Here is a 25,938-nt window from a genome sequence, read left to right on the forward strand (position 1 = left end):
TCATATAATTTCATTTTTATATAAATATATATCAGTCATATTTGTCTGTGTGTGTGTGTGTGTGTGTGTGTGTGTGTGTGTATGTATGTATGTATGTGTGTGGTGTGTGGTGTGTGTGTGTGTGTGTGTGTGTGTGTGTGTGTGTGTGTGTGTGTGAATGTGTGTGTGTGCGTGTGTGTGTATCTGAATACAAAACATAACTAAAAATACTAACTATAACCAATAATAATTTTAGCAATTTGGTCGATATTTCAGGTGAAGCACACACACACACACACACACACACACACACACACACACACACACACACACACACACACACACACACACCCACACACACACACACACACACACACATACCACACACACACACACACACACACACACACACACACACACACACACACACACACACACACACATACACACACCGACGGACATAGAAAGGACCTACACCTCCCCCTGCTGTAAATTCCCCCCCCTAAGCACGAACTGCACTGTGTGTGTGTGTGTGTGTGTGTGTGTGTGTGTGTGTGTGTGTGTGTGTGTGTGTGTGTGTGTGTGTGTGTGTGTGTGTGTGTGTGTGTGTGTAATAGGTTAGTAAGATAGTAAAGAATAATAATAATAATATAGTAATAATAATAATAGTTTGTTTAGCATTTAGTAGGTAGTCAATTTGTTTCTCCATCTAAAAAGGCCTAAAACCATCAAATAATATAAGCTTAAATGGTTGAGATGAAAAGTCTGACACATTTTATAATTAACTATTTCCTCAACTATAATAATAGCGCCATCCATTCATTAAACATACTATTTTGCGTCAACGTGAGGCCCTACATTCTAATGAATTGGGGGTGCTGTCTCAATGACACAATCAAATTAACATGAATTGAAATATCGATTAATATAACACTGTTTTCAATGGAAAAACAACAACAACAACAAGGTAAAACGTCTCACTAAACCACACCTTGCTGCCATCTGATCCTAAAGTGTCACACACACACCAACGCTGCTGCCCTCCAGATGTGCGGCGCGCGTCGGGTTCCGCCCCCGTCCAGGAGCGTGAGCGCGCAGAGGCTCGCTGAAAGGAGAGCGGAGCAGCGAAACATGGCGACTACCAACAATCCGCGGAAATTCAGCGAGAAAATCGCTTTGCACAACCAGAAGCAGGCGGAGGAGACGGCTGCGTTCGAAGAAGTGATGAAAGAATTAAGCATCACTCGAGCAGCCAGGGTAAGACATGAGCTTTTCCCCCTTTCCTGTTCCTGTTTATGCTGTCAGATCTGCAGCGCGTCGCCGCACGCAGCTTGGTAAACAATAACAAACGACGTTTCGCGGTGGCTATTAGCCCCTTTTTCCACGGATGTCATACACGACATAACGCAGATATGTTGATCACGTCCTGTAAACATCGGTGATAGGGGCTCTGGTTCTAAAAGTTGCACACATTTTGTCCCAGACAAGTGGATAGCAAAGGGGCGTGCATGCGAATCAGAGAGCGCACGTCAAAATGCAGCGATGGTTTCCCACCCCCCAAAGCAATGGAGCGAGTAGGCCAACAGTGAGGTGTTTACTGAGGGTAGTGTAGTGGTAAAGGTGTCCCGGTCTGATGGCCCTGGGTTCGTTCCCCCCGATGTCCTTCTTAGCGTTTACCTGGAGGCATTTTAACGTTGGATGACTAACCCCTCCGTCTCATTCGCCTTGGATCAAAATAGTGATTTGTGCCCCATTTTTGTTCATTCATCCAATAATAATCATAACTATGTCCACATGCGATTGCAAAGCAGGCCAGCTTTTTGGCATCCTCATCTCCATTTATTAATATTTTTTCTCAAAGCAGCACACTTTTTGTCTGCCATTTATGGAGGTAGAGATGGATTGCAGTATGGGCTGAAACTCTTGGAGGACCTCCTCCATCTGTCGATAAACCACAAGTCAAAGATTACTGCTACATACCCACAAAAGTAGAATATTCCCTAAGACGTGTGTGTGTGTTTGTGTGTTTGCGTGTGTGTGTGTGTTTGTGATTGCAATTTACAATACGAATGTTTGTTATCTACACAGAGACATGGCTATTTGCCAATGCATTATAACATAACACAATGAAACAGAAGCAACAATGAACTATTTTTTATATAGGCAGATTTTGAAATACATATTATACATTATACATTTTAAAAGTAAGACGTATATATACAGAAAAGTGTGCAGCAGTAAATGTTGGTACATTTAAAATTCTGTTTAAGCATAACTTTTCCAAACGCTTCTCAATTCTAGAGTAGTCTCTAAAACCTGTTTCTGTCACTTTTCCTGGTCGTTTTGGTTGTTGTTTGCTTTGTATAGTCTGTTTCCACCCCTCATTGTCTAGGATGGCACCTACAAGGCCTCACATGTTCACCACTGTTGTTGTTGTTGTTTCTGTTATGGTTGGGGTACAGCCACATGGGCAACATTAAACTCCATGTGAGTGGTTATTAAGGTGAAAGCTACGTACCCTCTCCTTCTAAGTCGAATGTGTGAAATGTCGAGCGTGACTAAGTCAGGTGATGAAACTGGTGGAAGTGTGTGAAAGGTGTTCAAGTGTGATTCATGCGTGGCGTTTCTGAGCCTCTCTGACTCTCTCTCTCTCTCTCTCTCTCTCTCTCGCTCTCGCTCTCTCTATCTATTTTTCTATCTATCTTCTCTTCATCTCTCTCTCTCTCGCTCTCGCTCTCGTTCTCGTTCTCGCTATCTATATTTCTATCTATCTTCTCTCTCTCTCTCTCTACCTCTCTCTACCTCTCTCTACCTCTCGCTCTACCTCTATCTACCTCTCTATACCTTTCGCTCTCTCTCTGCTGGTCCCTAACCTATCCCTCTGTGCTAAAGTATCTAAAGTCATGCAGTTGGTTAGTTTGTTTGCCCTGGTCCTGATCTGTAAATGTCTCCATATTAAATCCTGTGCCAACACCAAAACATATGAACCCGTCCCCTATTAAAAAGTCTAAAGCGCCCGTCACTGTGGGATTAGGAGCTTGTCGGAATACACAAGCCATGCCGGTTTACTGCCGTTATTATTCGATTATTTTTTTATGCCAATGCCCAACATTCAATGTGGAGTTCAAATGACAAGATTCAATTTCAGCAGCCGTGGCCGTGAGCTCAAGGCATTGGGGAAATCAGAGTCTGGGTCGAGGGTCTAATGTGTGAGCATAACGTTATAGCTGTTATCGTTCCTCATGGTTCTGGATTGTTCCTCAGTTCTGCCTCATGTCGACCTCTCCCTCCCTACAGCCCTTATGTTTAACACAATAATCAAATCCCTTGCTCATCTATCCATATAGGCATCAGCGTGTATATAATATATATGGCCCTGTTGGTGGCAGATGCAGCTCTATGGAGAAAACGTGTGTGAGAGCTTCCAGATGATTGTTACGTTAAGGTCAACAGACGTCTTCCCTTTCACTGGCTCAACGACAGCTGGTCCCGGCCGGAGTCGTCCTGAAGGACGGCCTCGGTGGAGGCCGGTGAGGAGCACTAATGAGGGGAGAGGCCGGGGGAAGACAGAGGAGATATGGGAGCAGAGCGCAGTGCATGGGAATACCTTATCAGCAAGAGCTGCTTGACTGGGAGATCAAAGCCAGTGTTCTCGGGTTTTGTCTTTTTGGTTTTAATCATTTTAATTGTTTCCTGGGGACTACAGAGGGACGAATACCTTGACGACTTTCAATGAATAGCGAACGCCTTTGTGTATTCTGTCAACTTTTGGTAGCAATATGACATATTATAGTCGGTTTTGTGTTAATAACTAAAGAAAGGGTTATATTAAGGGTTATTATTCTAGCCCAATGAAATAACTGAAAGTGATTCTGCCTAAATTGTGTGAATAAATAAATGTATGTGTGTATGAGATATTTTGGATATTCTAGTATTGCCATTGTTCAAAAACGGTCCTCGGTATATGAAGTGACCATGCTTCAATTCGTACATTGACCTAATAAATTACATTTTTCAGTCAGAGTGCATGTAATAAGGTGTATTTTGACGTTGTTGTGTTATGATGCGCACGAGAAAGCACAGCTTTAAATATCTGTACTTTCCGCTGACATTCTTTGCATGCAATGCAGAAACGGCCTCACGTTGATGTCTCCCCCCCCCCACTGATCCTGTTCCTGTGTCTCGCACTCCTCTAGCTGCAGTTGCAGAAGAGCCAGTACTTGCAGTTGGGCCAGAACCGCGGGCAGTACTATGGAGGGTCTTTACCAAACGTCAACCAGATTGGAAACAGTGCTGTGGACGTGGGCTTCCAGGTGAGGCACCCTGCATGGTCTGCTGCCCTGCCCCCCCCCCCCCCCCCCAGAGCAAATAAACCCCAGCACAACCACTCCATGAATGTCATCTTTACTATTGATACAAGGTTTATAGTGGCTAGGGATAAAAGGAGGAGGATGGTGAAAGGTACCGTGTTTGATTCCCAAGGACCGCGGTCTGTCCCGTAGACTTACCCTTAAAGACGCCTGACTGCTCGTAACATCTTTCCGAATTCACTGTGAGCAGCTTCAGATAAAAGCGTCTGCTAAATGACTCAAGACTTAAAACATAATGAGTCATAACTGTGTTATTGACTCACCCCCTCTTCTTTCAGATGCCGTTCCAGAACTCTGATCTAGACACGAGCAGAAGCACGCGACACCACGGCCTGGTGGACCGCGTGTACCGGGACAGGAACCGCAACGCCCCGCCGCACGGGAAACCCCTGGCGCTCGATAAACATGGACGCCAAATATCCTTTAAACACGTGTTGTCATGGATCATGACACGTCAATGCTGGAGCTAATCAGCTCCTTATCTTACTCTGGATGTTTTTAATCGTCTTTTAATGGCATTCACAAAGGAACCTCATTGTTGTCTATCTATGATACCATCCTCAAAGGGCCCTTAAGTGGTTACTTTACATCTTAACTTATCCTCACACATTTTCAAGAACTTATGTGTGCACTCATGAATGCTACAAATTAAACATATTCATGTTGAATGTCCAGCTGTCTTTTCTTAACTGGCGCGCGCACATCGACAGCTGTCCGTACGGAGCTGTGTATCTTTCCCCTCCACCCGACACCAGCTGGAGAAGGTAAGACGACCCTTTGATATTTACATTTACATTTGTCTGCATCTATTCTTTCTGCCCTGTATATTCTGCTATGACACCCTCATTCCCCATCTGGGATTAATAAAGATTTTGTTATTTCAGCTTGTAGCCACATGACTGTACTCGACCTGTTTGGTCTTAAATCTGCACAGGGCCTTGTTTAAATAGGCTGGCTCATACAAACACAGCCCATTTGATGTAGTCTGCTTAATGTAAGGAACCCATTAAAGTGCACCATGTTTGCATGCTTGGCGTGCGTCCCTGGTCGCCCATTGACTGCTGCTGTGTAATCTAGATAATTTCTCTTTGGGTATTTATTTCATTTGGTTTCATTCCTTGCGTCGCAGGACCAACTCGGACTCGGCGCTGCACCAGAGCACGCTGGCGCCGGCGGGGCAGCAGGCCGTGTTCGTGGGCGGTTCCCAGGAGCTGCAGCCCAAACGAGGTGCGGTCTTGGGGAGCCTTAAGAGATTGCATTCAAATGATCACGAGCGTGACTTGGCCCGCTTTGGGGGGGCCGTCCTCTGATCCACCAGTGTGGACTGCGCCTGCTTGTTATGTGTGTGTTATCCTCCTCCCTCCCGCTGGATGATACAGAGGTCTTGTGTTTGGCGGTGTTGGGCTGTCAGAGGGGGGATGTGTTGGTGTCGGGGTTTGCTAGTGTGCTTCCTTATGATCTGCTCTTAGTGCTCAGTGAATAGAGTGCTCTGCGGTGTGGGATGAAAGGGGGTTAGTGCGGGGCTTTGAAGACGGCAGCCCGATGACTTGTTGGGAGACAGAAGCAGGATCCTCCCAGAGCCCTCTATCAGTCCCGGGAATGTCAGCACTAATGGCAACAGGAAGTGGATTGATAATCCGTTTTCTTAGGGTGGGGTTGATGAATCACCTTTTTGATGAATCTCTTATGGTATTATCATGCATATATATTTTGTTTCTCTTTGAACTGTACCATTTGTGGAATTAAAATAAATGTAATGATTACCTTTGCATGAAAACAAAAAAAAATACAACTTATTATAGAGGATAACCGAGGCAGTGGGTTAAGTACTGGTCCAAATCTCAGCCTTAATGAGAAAAGTTTAAAAGAAAACGTAGGATAAGATGTAAATATGGGCTCCAATTGCCCTCCATACCAGCCTTTCGCGGGCCGTTTGAGGTCAACCGGTAACGTCGATCAAGCCGTCTAATTGTAGTGAGTGGGAGGACTTTTGGATTGCAAAGGCTGGAGCAGCGATGAAGCCCTGCCTCTACATAGAGTTTGTGTTAATCAGAAGCGGCCAGAAGCTATTCAGAATGCTGTGGGCGGGGAGTGTTTGGGTGTACAGGGTGTTGGGTTTTCCTTTAATCCTAATACTTTTATTCACATGACTTTACTTTTATTCATTCTTCCAGAGACTATGAGTCAGAGAAGATGAGTCAGTGTCGTCCAATTGGGGAAGACATCGATAACAGCGGTGTTAATCAATCAGAACGTTGTCTCCTCCCTGCAGTGCTCCTGCTCCCCGTCCCCGGGCCAGAGGATATGAAACAAGAGGCTGATGAAGGAGGGGAAGAGAGCTGGGACTGCAAGAAGGCATGATAACCTCCATTAACACCTCCATAAGAAAAGTTACATAACGTGTGGTGGACTCGTATTCAAACGGGCTTGGATTTCTTTTCAGAACTCCATCTCGAGATCCAAGCATTGCAAGGTGCCAGGGATCAAGTGAGTATGGCTTTGCCTCTCTTGTGTGAGGGAGTTGGATAAGAACAACCCTCAGTGGTACCTGACGAGCCAAATATATGGATCATGGTTAACAACAACTGATTCTGTAAATGCAGCAGTGTCTTCTCTGTTTTTGCATGAGATCACACTTGTTTGACATGTCCAGACTCATCCGTTGTCCCTTTCCTCATTGGTAAATCCGTTGAGAGATATGACTGTCAAAGGTGGGTTGCATCAGATTCACTTTCAACCAACGGGAGCAGCAGACGTTTTTTAAGGTGTGCCTGAAACTCTCTTGGGTTATTTCAGGTGCACACCGTTTTTTAAATAGGAAGAACGGCATGCTTGGTAGTTAACGTAAGGTTAACGTAATTTTTAGTTTGTAGATAGTCCTTTTGTCTTTGTAGTTAACATATTAAAGGGGAACAAAATTATGGAGACATCTTCGTTTATTACTTATTTTACCATCCTAGGCAAATATAAGTGGAGTATATGCTGGTGTTGTCTGTCAGTATGGTGACCACCCCCTCCTTTGTTCCAGTATATTCCCCTCCCCGGACCAGGAGCGCTCCAACTCCCTGATCCCAGCAACCCACAACACAGGGGGGTCGCTGCCCGACCTCAGCAACATCCAGTTCCTCCCGCCGCTGCCCACGCCGCTAGACGGGGACGATGGCGGGGCCAGCCCGCTCGCCACCTCCAACAGCATGGGGAACCTGGCGGCCGCCTCGCAGAGTAACACGCCGCGCTCACTCACCCGTCTCTAGTGCCACGGCAGACTTAATATAGCAGCGTCACACACGGCCATCTTGACTCAGGAATCAACACTTGAAAAGCAGCCACAGCCAATGTCGAAATATAAAGAGATTTTGAGATATTAAACACAATATATCAAAAAGGTTTGAACGCAATATACAAAAAGTATAAAACACTTGCAAAATGTTCTTGTCAACGGCTGGAATATGCTATATCTCAAGTGTAATTTTTTGTATTTATTTTGACCCTTCATGGTGTCTCCTCCTCCCTATGTTTCCAGCGGGTCTGAACTCCCAGCCGGTGGTTTCAATGGTGACGCAGTCGGGCCAGGACGACATGGTTCCCCTCATCCTCAACACGATAGACCCCAACAGCCTCCAGCTGTCCCCCAACCTGTCCCCTCCGCTATCACTCACTCAGGTCAGGGACACTCTAATGCACACACGCATACGTACTTGTGTGTTTGAAGGAAAGAATATGTTACAATTGATTTAAATTTAAATGATTAAAACCAAATAATAAATATTGAAACTTTTGACTACGTTCTTTAATCCATGTCCACACTACGCTTGAGAAATCGGAACGCTCTCTGACTATGTCAACAACTTTCTGTCCATATTTCATCAGCATATTTAAAACACTGTCCATCTGCCATCCATTCTGCCCATCCCGACAAGACAGACAATTTCACATTCCTCCACTCGTGCAACCATCTTCACAACACACAGTCTCAATGGGGGGAAACACTCCACCATCAGGGGCCTTCGATAAACCCCCTCTACCTTTGCTCCCTCCAGGCCGCCATCAACGCTATGGCTTTGGAGCAACAGCTCTCTGACTATGCCTTCTTCAGCCAGCAGACCTCTCCCCAGTCCAACCAGAGCCCACCAGTAAGCACACACTGCTGGGTAATGGCACACAGAATCAGCGGGGAAAATGTTGTTGGATTATAATCATCCATGAATTGAAGTTTTATCCATACTATGACTTCAAAGCTAATGAATGGTCGGGCTCATTCTGTTGATGTAACAAGGCAAACCATAATGTGCCATCAAACATTGGTGCTTCCAACCCTATTCAAATTATTTAATTGAATATTGCTGTTGATTAAGTTGAAAAGCTTTGTTTAGTACCTGTCCTCTTTAATAAGCTTCACAACAGTACAGAATGTCTTCCGTCACATGTAGAGTCTGTTTCTGTATAAGAGCTGTGTTGTCATCTCCAGCAGACAGGCCTGATTCAGCTCCCCTCCTCATTGGTCCAGAACCAGAGCTCCGCCTCCACAACAGGAAGTCAGACGTCGACGCAGAGCAGCATTACTATGGACATCAACACAGTGAGTGCAGACCACACAAAGAACATAAATATATACCAGAATTTTTTTTTATATTTTTAAATATTTACATTATTTAAGTAATGTTTTTTATTGGTCCTCTCTAGTTTTTACATTAAGTACACCTCTTGTGATGTTGTGTTTTTTAGAAATTGTAAGGGATTTTAATCACATTCTTCAGAATCCTCATCAGAAGACAAAAGTCTGCCATGACAGCATAGGCCTTCAGTATGTATGTTCACGCAGACCTTTAACGTATAGTACAATCCCCTCACAGGTATGCTGGTACCTAATCTATCCATAGATTAGGAATGTTCGGGTTGTGGTCTGGTTGACCTTGAAGTGGAGATAGATAATCAGTCCTGTTTGATAAACCTTCCGGACCGCGTTTGTAAAAAATCGTCCAAGTCAGTAGTAAAATTTTGTTGAGTCATTAGCCTCATAATTTCCGTCTACTTGATAGCTAAAAGGTGACTTTTCCTGGCAGTAGTTACCTGTACCTCATTTTTTTTTTCTTTAGTTGAGTTGATTAAAACAATGTCTGAACAGACAATGTACATAACCATGGAATCATCCTAGATTCTTAAGAATACCTTTTTGTTGTTTTTGTTTTTAAAGCAGTTCATGCAAAACTGGGAGGAGGATTACAATGTGAGTGCCACCTTTTAGATCAACATTGTAAACTCATTTCCTTAAACCATGACGGCGTGATCAGATTGGCCGGCAGATGTGAAGCGTTGAACGTAGTGAAGAGCAACACCCTGTCCCCATGCTTGTCCCAGGCCTCCTCTCTGCACCAGTACCGCAGCAGGCTGGGCTCCTCTGCCAATCAGTCTCCTACCTCCCCGAGCTCCAACCAAGGCTTCTCGCCCATTGGTTCGCCTCAAGTAAGGGAGTGTGTAGCGCTGACCCCTGACCCCACCCCCACCACCCCCCCCCACCACCACCACCTCTAGTATGTACTACAAGCCCCTCCTCATCCGTCACTGCAGTTAAGAGGGCCCCCCCCCCCTCCCTGCTTATTCTGGCTCTCCATCTAAGCTGCTGTTGTTGCTGCTCTTATGTGCTCTCTCCACCAGCAGATCTGGGCAAAACAAAAAGACACTGGTCATATAAAGCACTATCCCTTATTCATCATGGGGACCTTACAGCCTCTTGGTTTGATTTGTACCGTCATTTTGCCCAGGTCTGGCCAAACCAGTCGCTCCCACTGAAACTGCAGTGGGTGTGTGCCTGCTGTCACTGCTTCTGTGGTTTCCGCACCGTATCCACAATACAACCCCCCCCGCGCCCCCTTCAGCCTCCCTCAGCCCCCAGTCTCTATGTTAGACGCTGTGTGTGTGTGTGTGTGTGTGTGTGTGTGTGTGTGTGTGTGTGTGTGTGTGTGTGTGTGTGTGTGTGTGTGTGTGTGTGTGTGTGTTTGTGTCTGTGTGTGTATCTCTGTTGATGTTGAGCAATGCTTTAAGTGTGTTCCGGTGACTTTCTCTCCTTTTGTTGAGATGGTCTGTTGTGTTGAAATCCTTCTATAGCAGATGCTACAGTCTTCACAAAAACCTTGTTGTTGTTCTCTTTTGGTAACGTGGGAAGGCTGACCCAGGGCTCTGGTCGGACCCAGGGCTGCTGTAGGGGCTCTTTGAGACTTCGGGTAGAGGGAGAAACTCATGATCCGTTGTCTGACCTGGTTTGTGTTCAAGATCCCGAGGCTCAGCGGTACACACTTGTGGCTGTAGACTATTCTAGAAGTATGTATGCCCTCAGGGTATTACAAGACCATGTAGATAAAAGCCTGTTGCAAATGGCATGTATTTATGGATGATAATTAGTATTTCTTTTACTTTAACAATCAGGTCCATTACTGCCTCTCCTTTTTGACGAGCACAGCCATCACAACACAAAATATGATGTGAATGAGTTTTACTGTAACAGGTTCAATCAAGAGGCACCTGTTATCGGTGTCAGAATTTCTGTGATTGGTCGGTATGGATCTCAATAGTGCAGTACAGTAAACGAGAATGTGAACCATGTTTTGTGTAATTGGAAACATGCCCATTGTTTTATGTATATTTTTATCAGCTCCTACCCATGTGGAATTGAAGTTAACCCAGGCTTGATCGTTTTACACAGGGTAATCCTAGAACTGACACACCAAGCTTTATTAGTTCCCCCTTCCCCTTTGGGGACGTGGAATGAGCAGACAATTTGGTTTTGAAGAGGGAGGAGCGGAGGCGAACAATGTAATCGAATTACTTCTACATTCAGAAGGCCAAAATGAAAATGGGGAATTTGTTCGCATGCGGATCTATGCAGATTCTTCCTTGAATAGGAAACGTCTGTAGAAATGTTTGCCTTTCAACCCAACAGATCAGCGGTTTGGAGAACTGGTTGGTGTTCATTTTGGCTTCATTCTTAATTAAGATAAATATTTCTTTATGTATATTTGGATGGTGGTGTTGTTGTGTGCTGATTTCAGCTAGTGTACGGACATGTTTGATGAATATCAGGGGAAAGGAGACATGGATTACATTCATATCAGGTCAGACTTTTTGAGACGAATCAGCTAATTAGGAGAGCCATTTATCGATCTGTTAATATATCTGAATCGATATATTAATGTATTTTTGTTGTCTTCTCTGTTTGCTCTGTGATTAGACATGTACTGTTACATGTATGTTATTGTTTGCACAAACAGCAAGTTCTGTTTACCGCCGTATTGCTCTCTGAATATTCCATCTGTGAAGACATGCTTGTTGCACTTGCAGCGCATTATGTTTTAATATTTGATTTCCTTCTTCGATTAAGAAAGCGACAGGACTTTGGATTGTTGCTTCAGCTGTGCTTCACTGCTCTTTATTATTCTCTTTGCCCATTGTTCTCTGTTAAAGTAATTTAATATTCATATTAAATAATGACTAACAATGATATTAATTATGGATGATTAAGAGATTTTTTTTTCCTTCATTTACGTTCTCAGAAAGCCTCAGTGTAGAATCCAAATCGTCTGGTTTAATCTGTTTTGTGCACTAACAGATTGTTGGGGGGCTGGTCCCGTTGTTGTTGTTGTTGTTGTTGTTTACAGCATAACTCCATACTGGGCAGTGTTTTTGCTGACCTCTACGAACAGCAGCTCACATCCAGGCAGACCAGTGCTCTCTCACAACAGGTAACCCCTCAACAAACTGCCTCTTCAGTTGGTTTACAGTGGCTATTAGTCCACTAGTCCTCTACTATGAGGTCAATATTAGTCGACTAATACTCAATAAATCCACTTCCACATCTACCTCTAGTCTCATGAGTCTAGTTTTGATGTGATGTGCATTATGCATTGCATTAATACAAACAAATGTTACCCAATAGGCCGTATTAGACTGCTTTAGACATGCTATTAGCAATACTGGTATGACCTCAGGACTGAATGATCTCAGGACCAGGCCTCCTCGCCATGAGAAAATTTCTTGTTGTAGTTCAACTCGTAATGCTGTGTGTGTGTGTGTGTGTGTGTGTGTGACCTGGGCAGCTTGAGCAGTTCAACATGATGGAGAGCCCCATAGGCTCCAACAGTCTGTACAGCCAGGCCTCCACCCTCAACTACACGCAGGCAGCCATGATGGGTCTGACCGCCGGACACTGCAACCAGCAAGACCTGCAGCAGCTGGGCTACAGTAGCCATGGCAACATCCCCAACATCATCCTCACAGGTGATGTTCCGCCAATCAGCTTGGTTCATTCAGGACTGCACATGAGAAGCAGCATCGAGGGAGACGGGGGAAGCAGAGGCCTAGTGTTCTGAAGCCACGGCCCCCACACATGATCAATACCCAAACAATCTGCCGCGTCTCCGGGCCAACAGACGTTTTATCAAATTAATTATACATTTACATCAAGGTTTTAAAGTGAGCCCAGGCGTTTTATTAATCCAAAAAAAACCTGATTTTTATTTCCCACAAAACCTATTTTAGGTCATCTCATAATAATGTGATGCGCCCAGCTGTTTGTTGTTCTGCAATGCAGCAATTATGGTGATAATAAAAACAATAGCAATCTTTTAGAAATGCCTTTGTTTCCTTCTCTCTTCATAATATATTAAAAAGAATAATCACAACCTTCATTTACATTCTGTGAAGGCCATATGCTGAAGTAATGGTGAGCAGGGTGAAGAGTAGTGTAGTTGGTGTTTACATGCCTAACCCCTAACTTGCTGCTTAATATATCTATGGGCAGGAGACAATGATCACACCAGTTATGCGGCTGCTACCTTTATGTACCAGGGCACATGGTCGATGCTCAACATGTGATATCTTCACTGATTTGGGTCTTCTATTCGTGCCCTGAAAGAGGAGACCATGCTATTGGAGGGGCAAAGACTGGCCTGTAAAGCAAGTAAACTGGATCAGGGTTCTTCTGGATAAAAAGCACTATCCGATAACATCTAACATTGTCATTCGATTTCAATGAGTCGTTTTTATTTTAGTAATACCAGAAGTATTTCTGGTATTAGTTTTAGTAAAGTTTAGTAAAGACAACAATTATTATTTGTATATATATAATAGGATTTAAAAATGTATGTAGAACAACATAACTTGTATGTAGAACCACTTAACCACTATTACCTTAAAAGGTAAGTGCTTTTTATCCTCCTCTGTTTACTAGTATTCATTTAAAGGCCAGTCTTGGCCCCACAAACATGGCGGCGACGTTGACATATTGCACCAACGGCTTGAAGCAGTCAATGTTTCGTCTATGCTTATATGTCTAGGTGAAGAGCATGTTGTTCACAGGTGTGTGACTAAAGTTGTTTCTGATGGCCCTGCAGTGAGCGGCGAGTCCCCCCCAGGCCTGCCCAAGGACCTGATCTCCTCTCTGTCCACGGACATCAGCTTCGACATGGACTCCCCGTTCCCCCTAGACGAGTTGAAGATCGACCCGCTGACGCTGGACGGACTGCACATGCTCAATGACCCGGACATGATCCTGACCGACCCCGCCACCGAGGACGCATTTCGCCTCGCGCCTCTACCCCCACCCCCCCCCCCCCCCCCCCCCCCCCCCCCCCCCCCCACCCCCCCCCCCCCCCCCCCCCCCCCCCCCCCCCCCCCCCCCCCCCCCCCCCCCCCCCCCCCCCCCCCCCCCCCCCCCCCCCCCCCCCCCCCCCCCCCCCCCCCCTCCCCCCCCCCCCCCCCCCCCCCCCCCCCCCCCCCCCCCCCCCCCCCCCCCCCCCCCCCCACCCCCCCCCCCCCCCACCCCCCCCCCCCCCCCCCCCCCCCCCCCCCCCCCCCCCCCCCCACACACACACACACCATCCCCCGAGCATGTTTTCTTTTTATTTTTCCGTTCCTTCTTCACGCCCGGACCAGACCCCCGACTGTTTTGGCTTGAGGAGGAGCCTGCAACAGCGCCTGTGGGAAGCAAGTGGGACGGGGGACCGCTGGGGACCGCCGGGGACCGCTGGGGACCTCTGGGGAGAGATGGAGGAGGAGGAGAGGATATCCACTCCACGTTGAGTCCCTTTCAGTCTTACCCAGAAGGTGAGCAGGCTTGGGGGGGACACAAGGGAACAACACAGATTGTCTTTTTCTTTTATTGGACATGTTGACCCAGTGTGTGGTCCATTCAGAATGGAGGTAAAAAAAAAGATATTGGGGATAGCGGATCTCGCAATTATAGAACATGGAATATATAGATATGTATGTTAGTATGTGTTTAAAAAAAGAAAAAATACCCCACGTGTTTCTTTTTTGAGATTTTAATGTAGACCTTTGCGTGCACGTTGATTTTAAGGGAGTTTGCTTTAAAAAAAACATATTTAATAAGGCAGCTTGGTGTTTCCCTTGCTGGCATGCCCAGAGCGAGCTGCCAATACTTTAGAGTACCTCTCACCTTCCCCTTTTTTAAATAGCATTGGAACACCTGCTATTGTTGTGGTGTGCTCGTCTCTTTCATTACCCACTGCATCTCGTTCCGTGCCAAGTCAGTTTGTCCGTCGGTGTATTTGTCCGTCCTAGTGTGCGTTTCCTGTTAAAGTTTGATTACGTTATTATCATCCATTCCGTGCCTATGTGGTGTGGCCTGTCAGGTTGAATTGGTTTTGTTTTAAACAATTTCCTGAAAAGAAATATCATGACTCTCAAAGGAGCTCCTCTGTGTGTTTAAATGGAAAGAGACTTCAGACCTGGTTTCTTCAGTTATGCATGAGATCACTGTGCTTGCCTGTCTCTGCCTTATTAGATGACTGAGTTTTCCCTTTCAAACACCGTTTATGAATAGGTCTGCACAAGACCAGAGACGAAAATCTTCATGCACTGTTTAGTTAACCTTTTTTTTGTCAGCGGTCGGAAGTCATTGTCATTTGGACTTTAAATGAAATTTATTTTTCATGATTTTCCAAAGGAAGTAGATAATTTTATCCTGCATAATCATGCATATGCAAAATAATCAAATTATTTGGGAATATGAGGCAGAACAAATGTAGACTTAACAAATGCCTTCGAATTATATATGGGATATATGAAGCATAGGAGATAAAAATAGGAGTTCCAATATAAGTTTGGCTTTACTTTAATGGTGTATCATGTTTCATTACAAATACAGTTGGGCTGCCTACATTTGTGGGGCAGCATTGGTAAAAAATAATGCATAATCAAGTTCTGTTTTTCATCTGATTGTCAACCTGTTTGGTACTATAGGAACAAAGAAACATTCACAACAGGCCCATTTTTTTTGATTATTTGAAGCCATCTTCTCAGCCAGTTGTTCGTTGGTATGTCTCGTCTTCAAACCTAATATCATTGTCTTCGTTATGGGAACATATAAACATTTCAATGCTTTCCCATGCATGACATATTCCTCCACTCTGTGATTTGAAAGCCTTTTGGTTTCATTGGGATTTATTTCTAGGCTCTTTGATTTCATCCAATTCATAAATTTTTCCACATCATGTACCTCGGTTTTTCATTGGTTTACACTCAATTAGCTTTTCTGGATTTGGCATTGCACTTTATTTTCTAAACTTGGAAACGTCATGATGTTAAATTAATTTTCCCTCCACTATGAATTTAGGTGTACTCAAACTGTTTCCCTATATTTTACCTCACTTGCCTTGTTAAAAAACAAGGAAACAAAAAAGTATTTTTTAAAAAAGGCATATATAAAAATATATACATGTGTATAATGTGTATAATATGTATATGTATATGTATATGTATATATATGTATATATATATATATAATATATATATATATATATATATATAAAATAGGTAAATTTGTACATAATCAGCAAGTATTTTTTGTTATTTCGGTAAGATGATTTAATATAAGAAAATTTTTGGAAATCGGTCCCCTTAAACTGTTTGGATTGAAGTTTGCAAGAATCTATTTTTATTGTAGAAAATAACATTGGTCATATTCCTGTGTGGCAACATGACCGGCCTTCAATATAAACTGAACATAATTATATAATATAATATAAAATGTATGAATTCTTTCATAACTTAACTCAAAACTGAAATACCTTCCTGTACTCGTCATAAGCTTGTGTACCAGAGTGTATGATATTTGTTATACCATATCATACAACATCTTTCAATAATTCAAAATGTAGTCACAAGTCTTAAAAAATGTGGAATCATTTAAAAAGAATAAAAAATATGCCTGATTTTAAGTTGCTGTTACACTGCAGTGTAATCTAGAACAATATTTTACCCTGTTCAAAAATTCTACTACAGTCTGCCAAACATTCAGACCCTTCAACAAGGAAAAAATAAAAATATTCAAAAGATATATATATTAATGAAAGGGAGTGGTTAGGCATGCAAATACTTTTTTACGTTTTCTTCAGTCCTTTTTTTTATTTAATTGTAATTTAAATTGTGTAACCTTCTTTCCTCTTTAGAATGAGTGCATACATGTTTTCCTGTAACAAAAAAAAATGTAATTCTGATTTTGTAGGTGCATGAAATTTAACATATAAGCCAATATTTCCCTTTTCTGGCTATGTTATCATTTACTTTATTTGACTGTCTTTTAAACTACAGGAGTAAGTGGTGGACTGAATAGTACGTGTCTTAAATATTCAGGCTTTGTTATGATTGGTCAAATCTTGGCACAGCATCATGTATTGGCAATGTTTAGTCAAAGGAATCAGAAATATGCCATTCAGGCTTTCCATGCAGATGTAAATTATATGATTTGGTACGTATTCCTTTTCACACTACAATGTATGTGCTTATGTAATGGAAAAAGAAATAGATATATATATATATATATATATATATATATATATATATATATATATATATATATAGATATGTGTGTGTGTGTGTATATATATATATACATATATATATATATCTTTATGACTAATAACAATGTTATTTGTGCTTCTTTGTGCAATGATGTTAAAGTGAAGAAAATGCACTGATACCTTACTGATTGTGCAGCAATATGTTATTGCTGCAGTTTGTATTTCATTTTTGTATTTTATTTTTTAATGTATTTTTTTTTCTGGTGAACTAAACATTTTGAAGAGGTATTGTAGGATATGTCTCACCGGCCTGTTTACCCCTTTGTTCTGTTATACTTGAGAGTTTTTTTTGTGATTATGTAGTCAACTATTATTGCTTATCTTTTGCCTGTTACTGCCACCTTAATATGCATTAGTGTTCAGGTGTCTCTTGGTATCATGACAACGTTTACAGACTGTAGTATAAAGTATAAATATATATTTCAAACAGTTGAAATGTTACGTTCAGACCCTCTAATGCTAAAATTGCTTGGCCGTTATTTGTTGCAAAGACAAACTGTATTTTGGTACAGGCACAGGCATTATCTTCTAATAAACTTTAAATCTCCAAGAGGCTGTTCAGGTTTACAAGACACTGTTATATGTTTATGGTCATTGCTGGTATGAATTTGATCTCATCTATGTATGAGGGAAGACCAAAATCCTATATTACTTTATTTCAGACTTTTTCTGTACTTTTTCCACATATTTTTGCAATTTCAAATTGTCCAATAGTGAAATTCATTGAGAAGCTATACAATAGATTCTGATATTAGCCCGGTCTACTAATGTAAAAGAAGAAAAAAAGCCAAAGTTAATTATCCCTTTAAAATGTTTCCTATGTTTAAGTATCTTACTGAGATATCCCCTATTACTATAGGAATAATATTTTCTTAACACACATCTAGCCTACTTATATCCTACCTACTACACATAAAAATATAATTTCTATGTGAATTAGTATTTCACTAATACTTTGAATTATTTGATTATTTTCTTGCTGTTAAACTCAACAGTAAGAAAATAACTCAAAGTCAAAGTACATAGGTCACGTGGAGGACAAATCATGCTTGTATCTACAATATATAGGTCCACTTGTACAGTTTGTCTGAGAAGCTCAACATTAACAAGGGACATTAGACAAACGGCTATGAAATATTTACATTCTGAGGACAGCAGGACGCTGATTTAAGCCTCATATGATGGCAGCTAAATTGTTATACAATGTGTTTTCATTTTGAGTACAGTGCTGCTTTTCTAAGCACAATACTCTTTACTTACTGTGGTAACAAGTGTGTACTTTACCTGTAGTAGTGTACTACACTTGTAGTGTACTACACCTGTAGTGTATAAGCAACAGGACACACTGATATGTTCTTCGAATATGCAAAATGTAGTGTTCTGCAGCACAGCTTGGCAAATCTGTACTTTTTTTAACCAACCCTTTAAAAATTAATGGATTAAATGCGTTCTTCAAAATGTGCTTTTTATATTTGTAAAATGTAAAATCAGACTATTCAAAATCTTGGCCGTATATTTGTGTGCTGATGAAGTTGGCCGTATATGTGTGCTCAAAGAAGGTGAAACAGCCTTCTGTTGTATCCGTTTTCGTTGTGTCGAGGCTTCAGTCTTTGTACCTTTGCATTACTATTTGTAAATGAAATGAGATTAAATAAAGCTGACATGATGAGCAGACTTTCCTGAAATCTGTATCTTGCAATGGCTGTATTGATTTTGTAATTGAGAGATTGTAAATAAACCATATATATCTTTATAGATGTATATTAGTAAATTGTAATGAATGTGGGAATAAATACAGTAGTATATCCCTATCACTTTTGGGAATAAATATGGGCAATATCTCCATCTGCTGGATGAAAGAAATAATAAATGTATGTATTATTACCACCCTGAAGGCAATTGCAGTGCAAATATATTTATTTCGCTAGGTTGGCTATTAAGTTTTGTCCGGATATTCAACTAATCATGTTTTTGTCTCATGTACGAATATTGACAGTGAGTGATAGTTGTTTTTCTGTAAACAATACCATGAACACTGTGGCCAACCAAATATGCATACTTGTTTAGTGGCATCAACATATGGCCAATGATGCAAATGCCACTACGACAAAATAGGCCTAGAAACAACTCGTTTTAGAGCGGTCTTCTGCAACTGGCATCCCCCGAGAGTGTGGGTGAACTCTGGGGGCGAACCTGCTTGGCGAACAGCAGCACTTGCCTACGTGCCCACGTCAGAGACACTCACCACATCCCAGAATGCAACTCGAGGCCGTCAAAATCCAGCAGCTCGTAGTGGTTTACTAGAGCGCCGAGCAGGCGGACGTCGACGGTAAATACGGGGCACATCTCACACTCCATGTGACACATTACCGATCCTTAACGCGAATCGGCAAGAATTATGCTGCTCGGCACACTTTCATAACGGGCTTTTGAGTCTCTAAAGCCTCAACATTTTTCATTTTGGAGGATTCCTCCCCATCCTCCGGGTCGTACCGAACAGGCAATGACAACGGTCTCGGCAACTCCGCAGCAGATGAGGGACCGGCTGCTGAAGGCCGTCGACAGTCACAGCAATGTAAGTAGGCTAGCGAGCTAACGTTAGCTTGCCTACAGCCCCTCTAAACTCATGCATGTTAGGCTATTAGCAAACCAGCTGCAAATCAGCTAAGATTGAAGTAAGCACGTTCTGCATTGTACACGACACTACAGTACAGAAGAGTTGTTCGACGTTGGGGTTATCCCCGAAGGCATAACGTTGGGCTATTTGAGATGACAGCTCGTACGCTAGCAACAGCGTTACCATGGTTAGCGTCTGGGCACTTTAGCCGCATTTGCGTCTAGCATGCTATCGGTTAGCCCCAGTAAACGGGATAGGCCTATATCATGGAAGAGAGCGGTTTCGCTGTAGCGATATTGGTTTCAATACATTTAAAGTTTGGTGATGTTAATTGATATGCTCATGAACTCGCCTGTTAAGCTGAGGTCGCATCCCTTGTTGGCGGTAGATGTTACCGGCGGTAACGGCTGTGGGAACGCGCGGCGGGTTACTTTAGCCGAGTTCCAGGAAATAGTCGCGAGCTTGATATCCAAGTCAAACATCAGCGTCAACGTATTTGCTAACGGCTAATGCTAGCTAACAGTTAAATGTGTAAATGTTAATGTTCCAGATGACTTCACCTCTGACTCGATGTAACCCTTTCAACAAGGCAGCCCTAAGCGATGCTAAGCTACAATATATTGGGCTTTTCTGCGTTGACACATAGTTCACAAGCTTCAAACGACAGTCTGAAGACTTCAAGCTAACTTCTGCTAGCTCACTATTAGCTGCTGATACTCGGACGTTTAGCTTCAGTCTTGGTCTCAGTCAGAATGATTCTCAAAGCAGAGAATTAATATACATTTACAACATTTATTTGATCTTCTTTTCAAGATAGCTATATTTTAAAGAAGGAAAAAGCCGTTCAAAACATAACTGGGAATTAAAATGCCATTTCCTGCTACAGATGGTCAAGCAACCAGTGGTTTTGATGTGCTTTGCCCTCTTGTTGTTATACAATGGTACAATTGGCTTCAGAGGCTTTATGGCCAGTGAACACCCAATTTATTGTCCGTCCTTCAAGTAGTTTTTGTCTAATTTGATCATGAAACACACACGTTAACGCTAGCTGGTTTGTTAGTCCCGTTTGGTTGTTCATACCTTAATCCTAATGGTGGTATAAAACATGCATTGACACTTGCAGTATTTGATGGTTTTTATCCTTTTGCCTGCAGATTTGCAATATGGTGGCGGTCTTGGAAGTAATTACCTATTTGGAAAAGTATCCCATCACCAAAGAAGCACTTGAGGTAAGATCCATCCCAAACTTTGTGATTCTTTTTTTATTTAATTAATTTTTATTAAATTTTTTATTTAATTTATTTATGGAACAATCATAATCAAAGGTTTCTTCTGTATGGGTCACATACAGGAAACTCGCCTAGGAAAGTTAATCAACGATGTGCGGAAGAAAACCAACAATGAAGACCTTGCAAAGCGTGCTAAGAAGCTCTTGAGGAACTGGCAGAAGCTGATTGATCCAGGACCTGCCGAGACACCGACGCGTGGACCCGGGGCCCCTCCTGCCTCTACAAACGGAGGCTTGCATCCCTGCCGGACAGATGCCCCGTCAGCTGCTGCCCCCCCTGACGTCTTGGTTGAAGGCAAGGGCGTCCCAGATGTCAAAGTCAGAAACGATGTTCATAACACTTACTCGCCCAAAGCGGCGAAATCGAGCAACCGCAAGCGGCGGGCAGAGCAGAGGGATGGCGGCGTGCACTTGCCAGAAAAGATATCGAGGATGGCTTATGAACACTCTCTATCGCCTCCGCTCACCAACGGCACTGCGAGCAGTCCCGAGGCGCTGCTCGAGCTGGAGGTTGTTCCATCTCCTGACAGACCGCCGCGGACGGATCATCTCGACAATGACAAACACAACAAGATCCCCGTCAATGCGGTAAAGCCTCGCCCCAGCTCCCCCGGAGTGGCAAAACTACCTAGCACTTCTTCATTGATCAAGGTTGCAGTGATGCAGCAGCAGGTCAGAATGGAGGATGGGGGATGTGGGGTAGGAGGAGCGGGAGGTGGAGGATATTATCAAGCTAAAAGCCCACGTGGCGTCACCACTAGTCCCCGGGGTGTGAAAGAAACAATGACCAAGCGCTCTTCTGCATATGCACCAAAAGGTGTCCCCAGCCCCACGCCGCGCGGCTCCCCTCTGCCTTCGTCCCAGCCCGCGGCGTCGCTAGCCCAATCGCCTCTTGGCAACAGGCTGCCGCACCCTTCCTACAGGTCTTCTGCGCAGTGGGCCAGTACTTCACAAAGCTCTTCTTCGTCTCAATGTCCCCCGCATGACTCGTTTATAACACTGGAATCACCGTCGATCTCCCCGCGTCCCTCCCAGCACAGCCCCACCCAACTCAGACCGTCCGCCGAGGCCACCGCCAGCATCGTGGTCGCCGAGGAGACGGACGGACCACCTCTCACCCCCTCGGAGAGAAAGAGGAGGAAAAAGTATCGGTCGAGGGACTATGCTGTTAACCTTGATGGTCAGAAAACGGAGGACACTGTTAAGCCTGTGCGCTTAAAAGAACGCAGGATAACCTTTGATCCTGTGACGGGCCAGATCAAGTCCATGGTACACAAGGAACCTTTTCAGACGGAGGAGGCCGGCGTGCCAGACTCTGCAGAGTGTACAAAGAGGACTGAGAACATTGTGCCCCAGACCCCGTTGCCTCCCTCAGCCCCTACCTTTGGACCGGCCGCCGCCCCTCCCTTCGCCTCTGCCCCGCCCGTTAACCCGCCCCTGCCCCTGCCCCTAACCCTAACCCTTTCCAACAGACAAACTGGAAGGAGCTTTCACGGAACGAAATTATCCAGTCTTACTTGAACCTCCAAAGTAACATGCTCACGTCCTCGGGGGTGCAGACCCCCAGCGCGCACTTTTTTATGTCTGAGTATCTGAAACGGGAGGAGCCCGGTGTCAAGGAGGCCAGGGAGATGCACGTTCTGCAGAAGGACAGCTCGGTGGCGCATCGGCCTGGCGTGAGCGGAGAGGTGACGGACACGGAGCTGGACAGAATACACACGCAACACTGGCCAGGGGTCAATGGTTGCTATGACACAAAGGGTGCCTGGTTTGACTGGACAGAGTGCATATCGTTGGACCCTCACGGGGGTGAAAGCAGACTGAACATCTTGCCATATGTTTGCCTAGACTAAAGAGTTTGAGAATGTCACTTTTTTCCACCACCCCCCCCCCCCCCCCCCCCCCTTGCATCCCACTGCGAACGAGAGTACTTCATGGTTCTGTTTATCCACTGTGAGCTCCAGGAAAGCCAGACCTGCTTAAGCATATTTAAGCCTAGCCCCTTTTTGTTTCACTTTTGATCAGTTAATTAGGTATAGAAAGATTTGAAAAAAGCTAAATGCAAACGGTTGAGTTCTTTAATACCAAGGGCTATTTATGTTATATATTTTTCAAAGGTGAAGCAACAGGTGCATGGTCTTGCTAACCTAGAAGGCACAAGTGTGGTGTGTGTGTGGTGTGTGTGTGTGTGGTGTGTGTGTGTGTGTGTGTGTGTGTGTGTGTTGTGTGTGTGTGTGGTGTGTGTGGTGTGTGTGTGTGTGTGTGTGTGTGTGTGTGTTTGGGGTTCTCTACATGGTAAGGCTGTGGTTTCGGCTTGCCTGTTTTGTATGGTGCCTAACTAAAGGTTTGAGGAATTAATCTAGTACAGGGTAGCTTGGCCAGCCCTGTACAATGGTCGCTCCGGCATATTTGGCAGTTACAAGAAGCTTTATTTGAGATGTAAAAAAACATTTAAATTATACATTTATGTTCTACGTCTATTTATTTTGAACAGTACTTTGTTTAAATGGGTTTATCAAACATGTTAAAAAAAAATGGGTTTGTTTTGCTGTTTGCATCACACTGTTGTCCGCCTGATCTGCAATACAAAAATCCTAAACAAGCTTCCCCATAGACCTGGTGACCGTCCATTTGGTTCCCAAACATTCCCTACGTCACGCTTAATTTCTCCTGCTAGCCTATTCCTCATTATCCATTGCCTATGAAACACCCATGCCATCCAAATCTTTTCCTCCGGAACAAAACTACCACCTGTCCTTACTGACCTGGCTTTTTTGTTCGGTTCACACGTCGTTATTCCGGTCCAGGTGTTTTCCATCTCCGTATAGGTCTTGTATCATGAATGAAGTATTACGAATGGGGTGCAGGTCCGTAAATGCTTTGTAAAGCAGAGACGGACTTTCTTCCCTTCAGCAGACTGACTAGTTGAACACATTTTGGTAAACATACAGATTTGTAACCCCCTGTATGAATGTGTGCAATGGTTAGTTACTCAGGCAGTTTTATTAATAGCTCAACAATTGGTTAGATTCAACGACACTAGCCAGCCATAGAAAATGTTGTGTGCATATGATTGTTGCAGAATCCCTATTTCCCCCTCCCACCCCATTCATTTGGTTCTTCTTCTGTGCTTTACAACATGATACAAGTGGGAAGGAAGGGTGTGCTCGGAGAAGTATGAATCTGTCACTCACTCACTCATATGACTGACTAATGAGTCTATTGAGCTGGGTTGACACTCCTGTATCATGCCACTGTTTTTTATTTTTCTTCGCTGAACTGGTATGACTTTCGAGGTGTTTGGTCAGGCTCTGTGCAGTGTAGTATTTATCGTGTATGCTCTGTTAATCACCCCAACCAATGTGCCTTGGTAAAATGGTAAACTTGGATTTGCTTCTGCATAAAACACGCCTGTCCATGGAGCTGGGTTTGTGTGACAATTCCAAATTCCATGGTCAATAAAACACTGGTATATGCACCATTTGTTTGTTGTTAAAAAAACAGATGCAGTATGGGTAAAAGAAAATTAAGACGATGAGGTGCCACAACAAAGCTTGCAATAAGAAAAGTGCTAAAGTAAAGGGTGTTAAAGAATCCGGTTTGACTGTGGTATGACTGAGAATAAAGACTCATGGGGGGCATCGCTATCCAGTGTCTAACAACAACTCAATTGTTGAAAAATAAAAACTAAATCCACTGTTTACCATAGTTTTTTTTACCCGTTGTATGTTGCCATCACGTTGAGGATGCTCAGTGATACACCTGTAGAGTGGAACTGTCAGTACCGGGATCCTTCCACAAGGGGGTGCAATATGTTGTCTATGGTTTTTGACTATTGCTGACCGTTTTTAATTATTGTTTCTAGTACGAGCTTCTGTTTTAGGTCATAGTAATTCCTACCAGGTGCATGAACCAACATGATATTGAAAATATTAAGTTCCCTACTTGCAGGCCCTTATATCACCTGAAGCCATGAACTGCATCATTTAACAACTCTGTGTCTTAGTATCTTGAAGAGTGACTAATTTCTGGAACTCAATCACACAATCATATCGAGTCTAACTATGTATGAAATTAGTACTAATTAATTAATTTAGTTTCACAACTAACTACTCGATCACACCAATAGAGGTCCTAAGTATGTGAGTTTTAAAGACTTGTTGTGCCTCCGCAATTCACAAGTGTTCTTATTGTAAGTCACTTTGGATAAAAGCGTTAATGCCCTGAATGTGGCATTTGACACCTGTGTCCCTTGCTAACCAAAATACAATTGTCCCTGTGTAGTTGTTGGTTGGTTTGTTAAGCCTCTTGACAACTAGTCCAGACCAGGTTTAACCTGTTATGTCAATATACCAGCAGTAGGTGTGGACTGTCTGTGATCCTCAAATGTTTCTTCAGCTTTAATAGTTGTGATAGGCCCAACTCCTGCAATATAATACGTTTTGTATTCAGATCAATCTATCACTTCCTCTCTTCTCACGTTTAGTCTACTAGGCCTTTAGAAAGAAATCATGCAGATAAACTCAAACTGCGAGTTTTTTTCAATTCATATTTAACATTCTTCCATTAGATTACCTTTAAAAAAAATCAAAAAAAAATCTAGTGTAATCTGTGCCTTCCGGTAGCCATGTGGCTTTGATGCAAAAATATTACGTCATTCAATTTCTCCAAAAGCGCATAGTCTGCTAGTCCGTCAAACCCTGCCAGTGTTGCCAGATTGGTCCAGATTTCCCATCCAATCTGGCAACACTGAACCCTACTTCCCATCCCGACGGTGACTCAAGAAGAGCCCGCATAGACGGCAGCGGC

At 43.4% G+C, this 25,938-nt stretch overlaps 2 protein-coding genes across 2 annotated transcripts; both read left to right on the forward strand.

The window, feature by feature from the left end:
- Positions 1-1,068: 1,068 nt before the first annotated feature.
- On the forward strand, positions 1,069-13,932 carry LOC130387748 (CREB-regulated transcription coactivator 1-like; the record flags this gene model as incomplete). Its single annotated transcript, XM_056597000.1, has 16 exons — positions 1,069-1,236; positions 4,176-4,292; positions 4,628-4,765; positions 5,052-5,113; positions 5,479-5,576; positions 6,622-6,704; positions 6,793-6,836; positions 7,378-7,571; positions 7,873-8,012; positions 8,390-8,482; positions 8,818-8,928; positions 9,544-9,576; positions 9,708-9,812; positions 12,002-12,085; positions 12,440-12,620; positions 13,736-13,932. Coding segments are annotated over exons 1-16 (1,806 nt in total), but the record flags the coding sequence as incomplete, so codon positions are not given.
- Positions 13,933-16,184: 2,252 nt separating this feature from the next.
- LOC130387816 (mediator of RNA polymerase II transcription subunit 26-like) lies at positions 16,185-23,000 on the forward strand. The gene is made up of 4 exons (XM_056597100.1): positions 16,185-19,799; positions 20,996-21,070; positions 21,193-22,510; positions 22,558-23,000. Exons 1-4 carry the CDS (start codon positions 19,728-19,730, stop codon positions 22,980-22,982), a joined length of 1,890 nt encoding a protein of 629 aa, XP_056453075.1. The 5' UTR covers positions 16,185-19,727; the 3' UTR covers positions 22,983-23,000.
- Positions 23,001-25,938: the final 2,938 nt, after the last annotated feature.

This window comes from Gadus chalcogrammus, chromosome 8, assembly GCF_026213295.1.
Source record: "Gadus chalcogrammus isolate NIFS_2021 chromosome 8, NIFS_Gcha_1.0, whole genome shotgun sequence".
Taxonomy (NCBI): Eukaryota; Metazoa; Chordata; class Actinopteri; order Gadiformes; family Gadidae; genus Gadus; species Gadus chalcogrammus.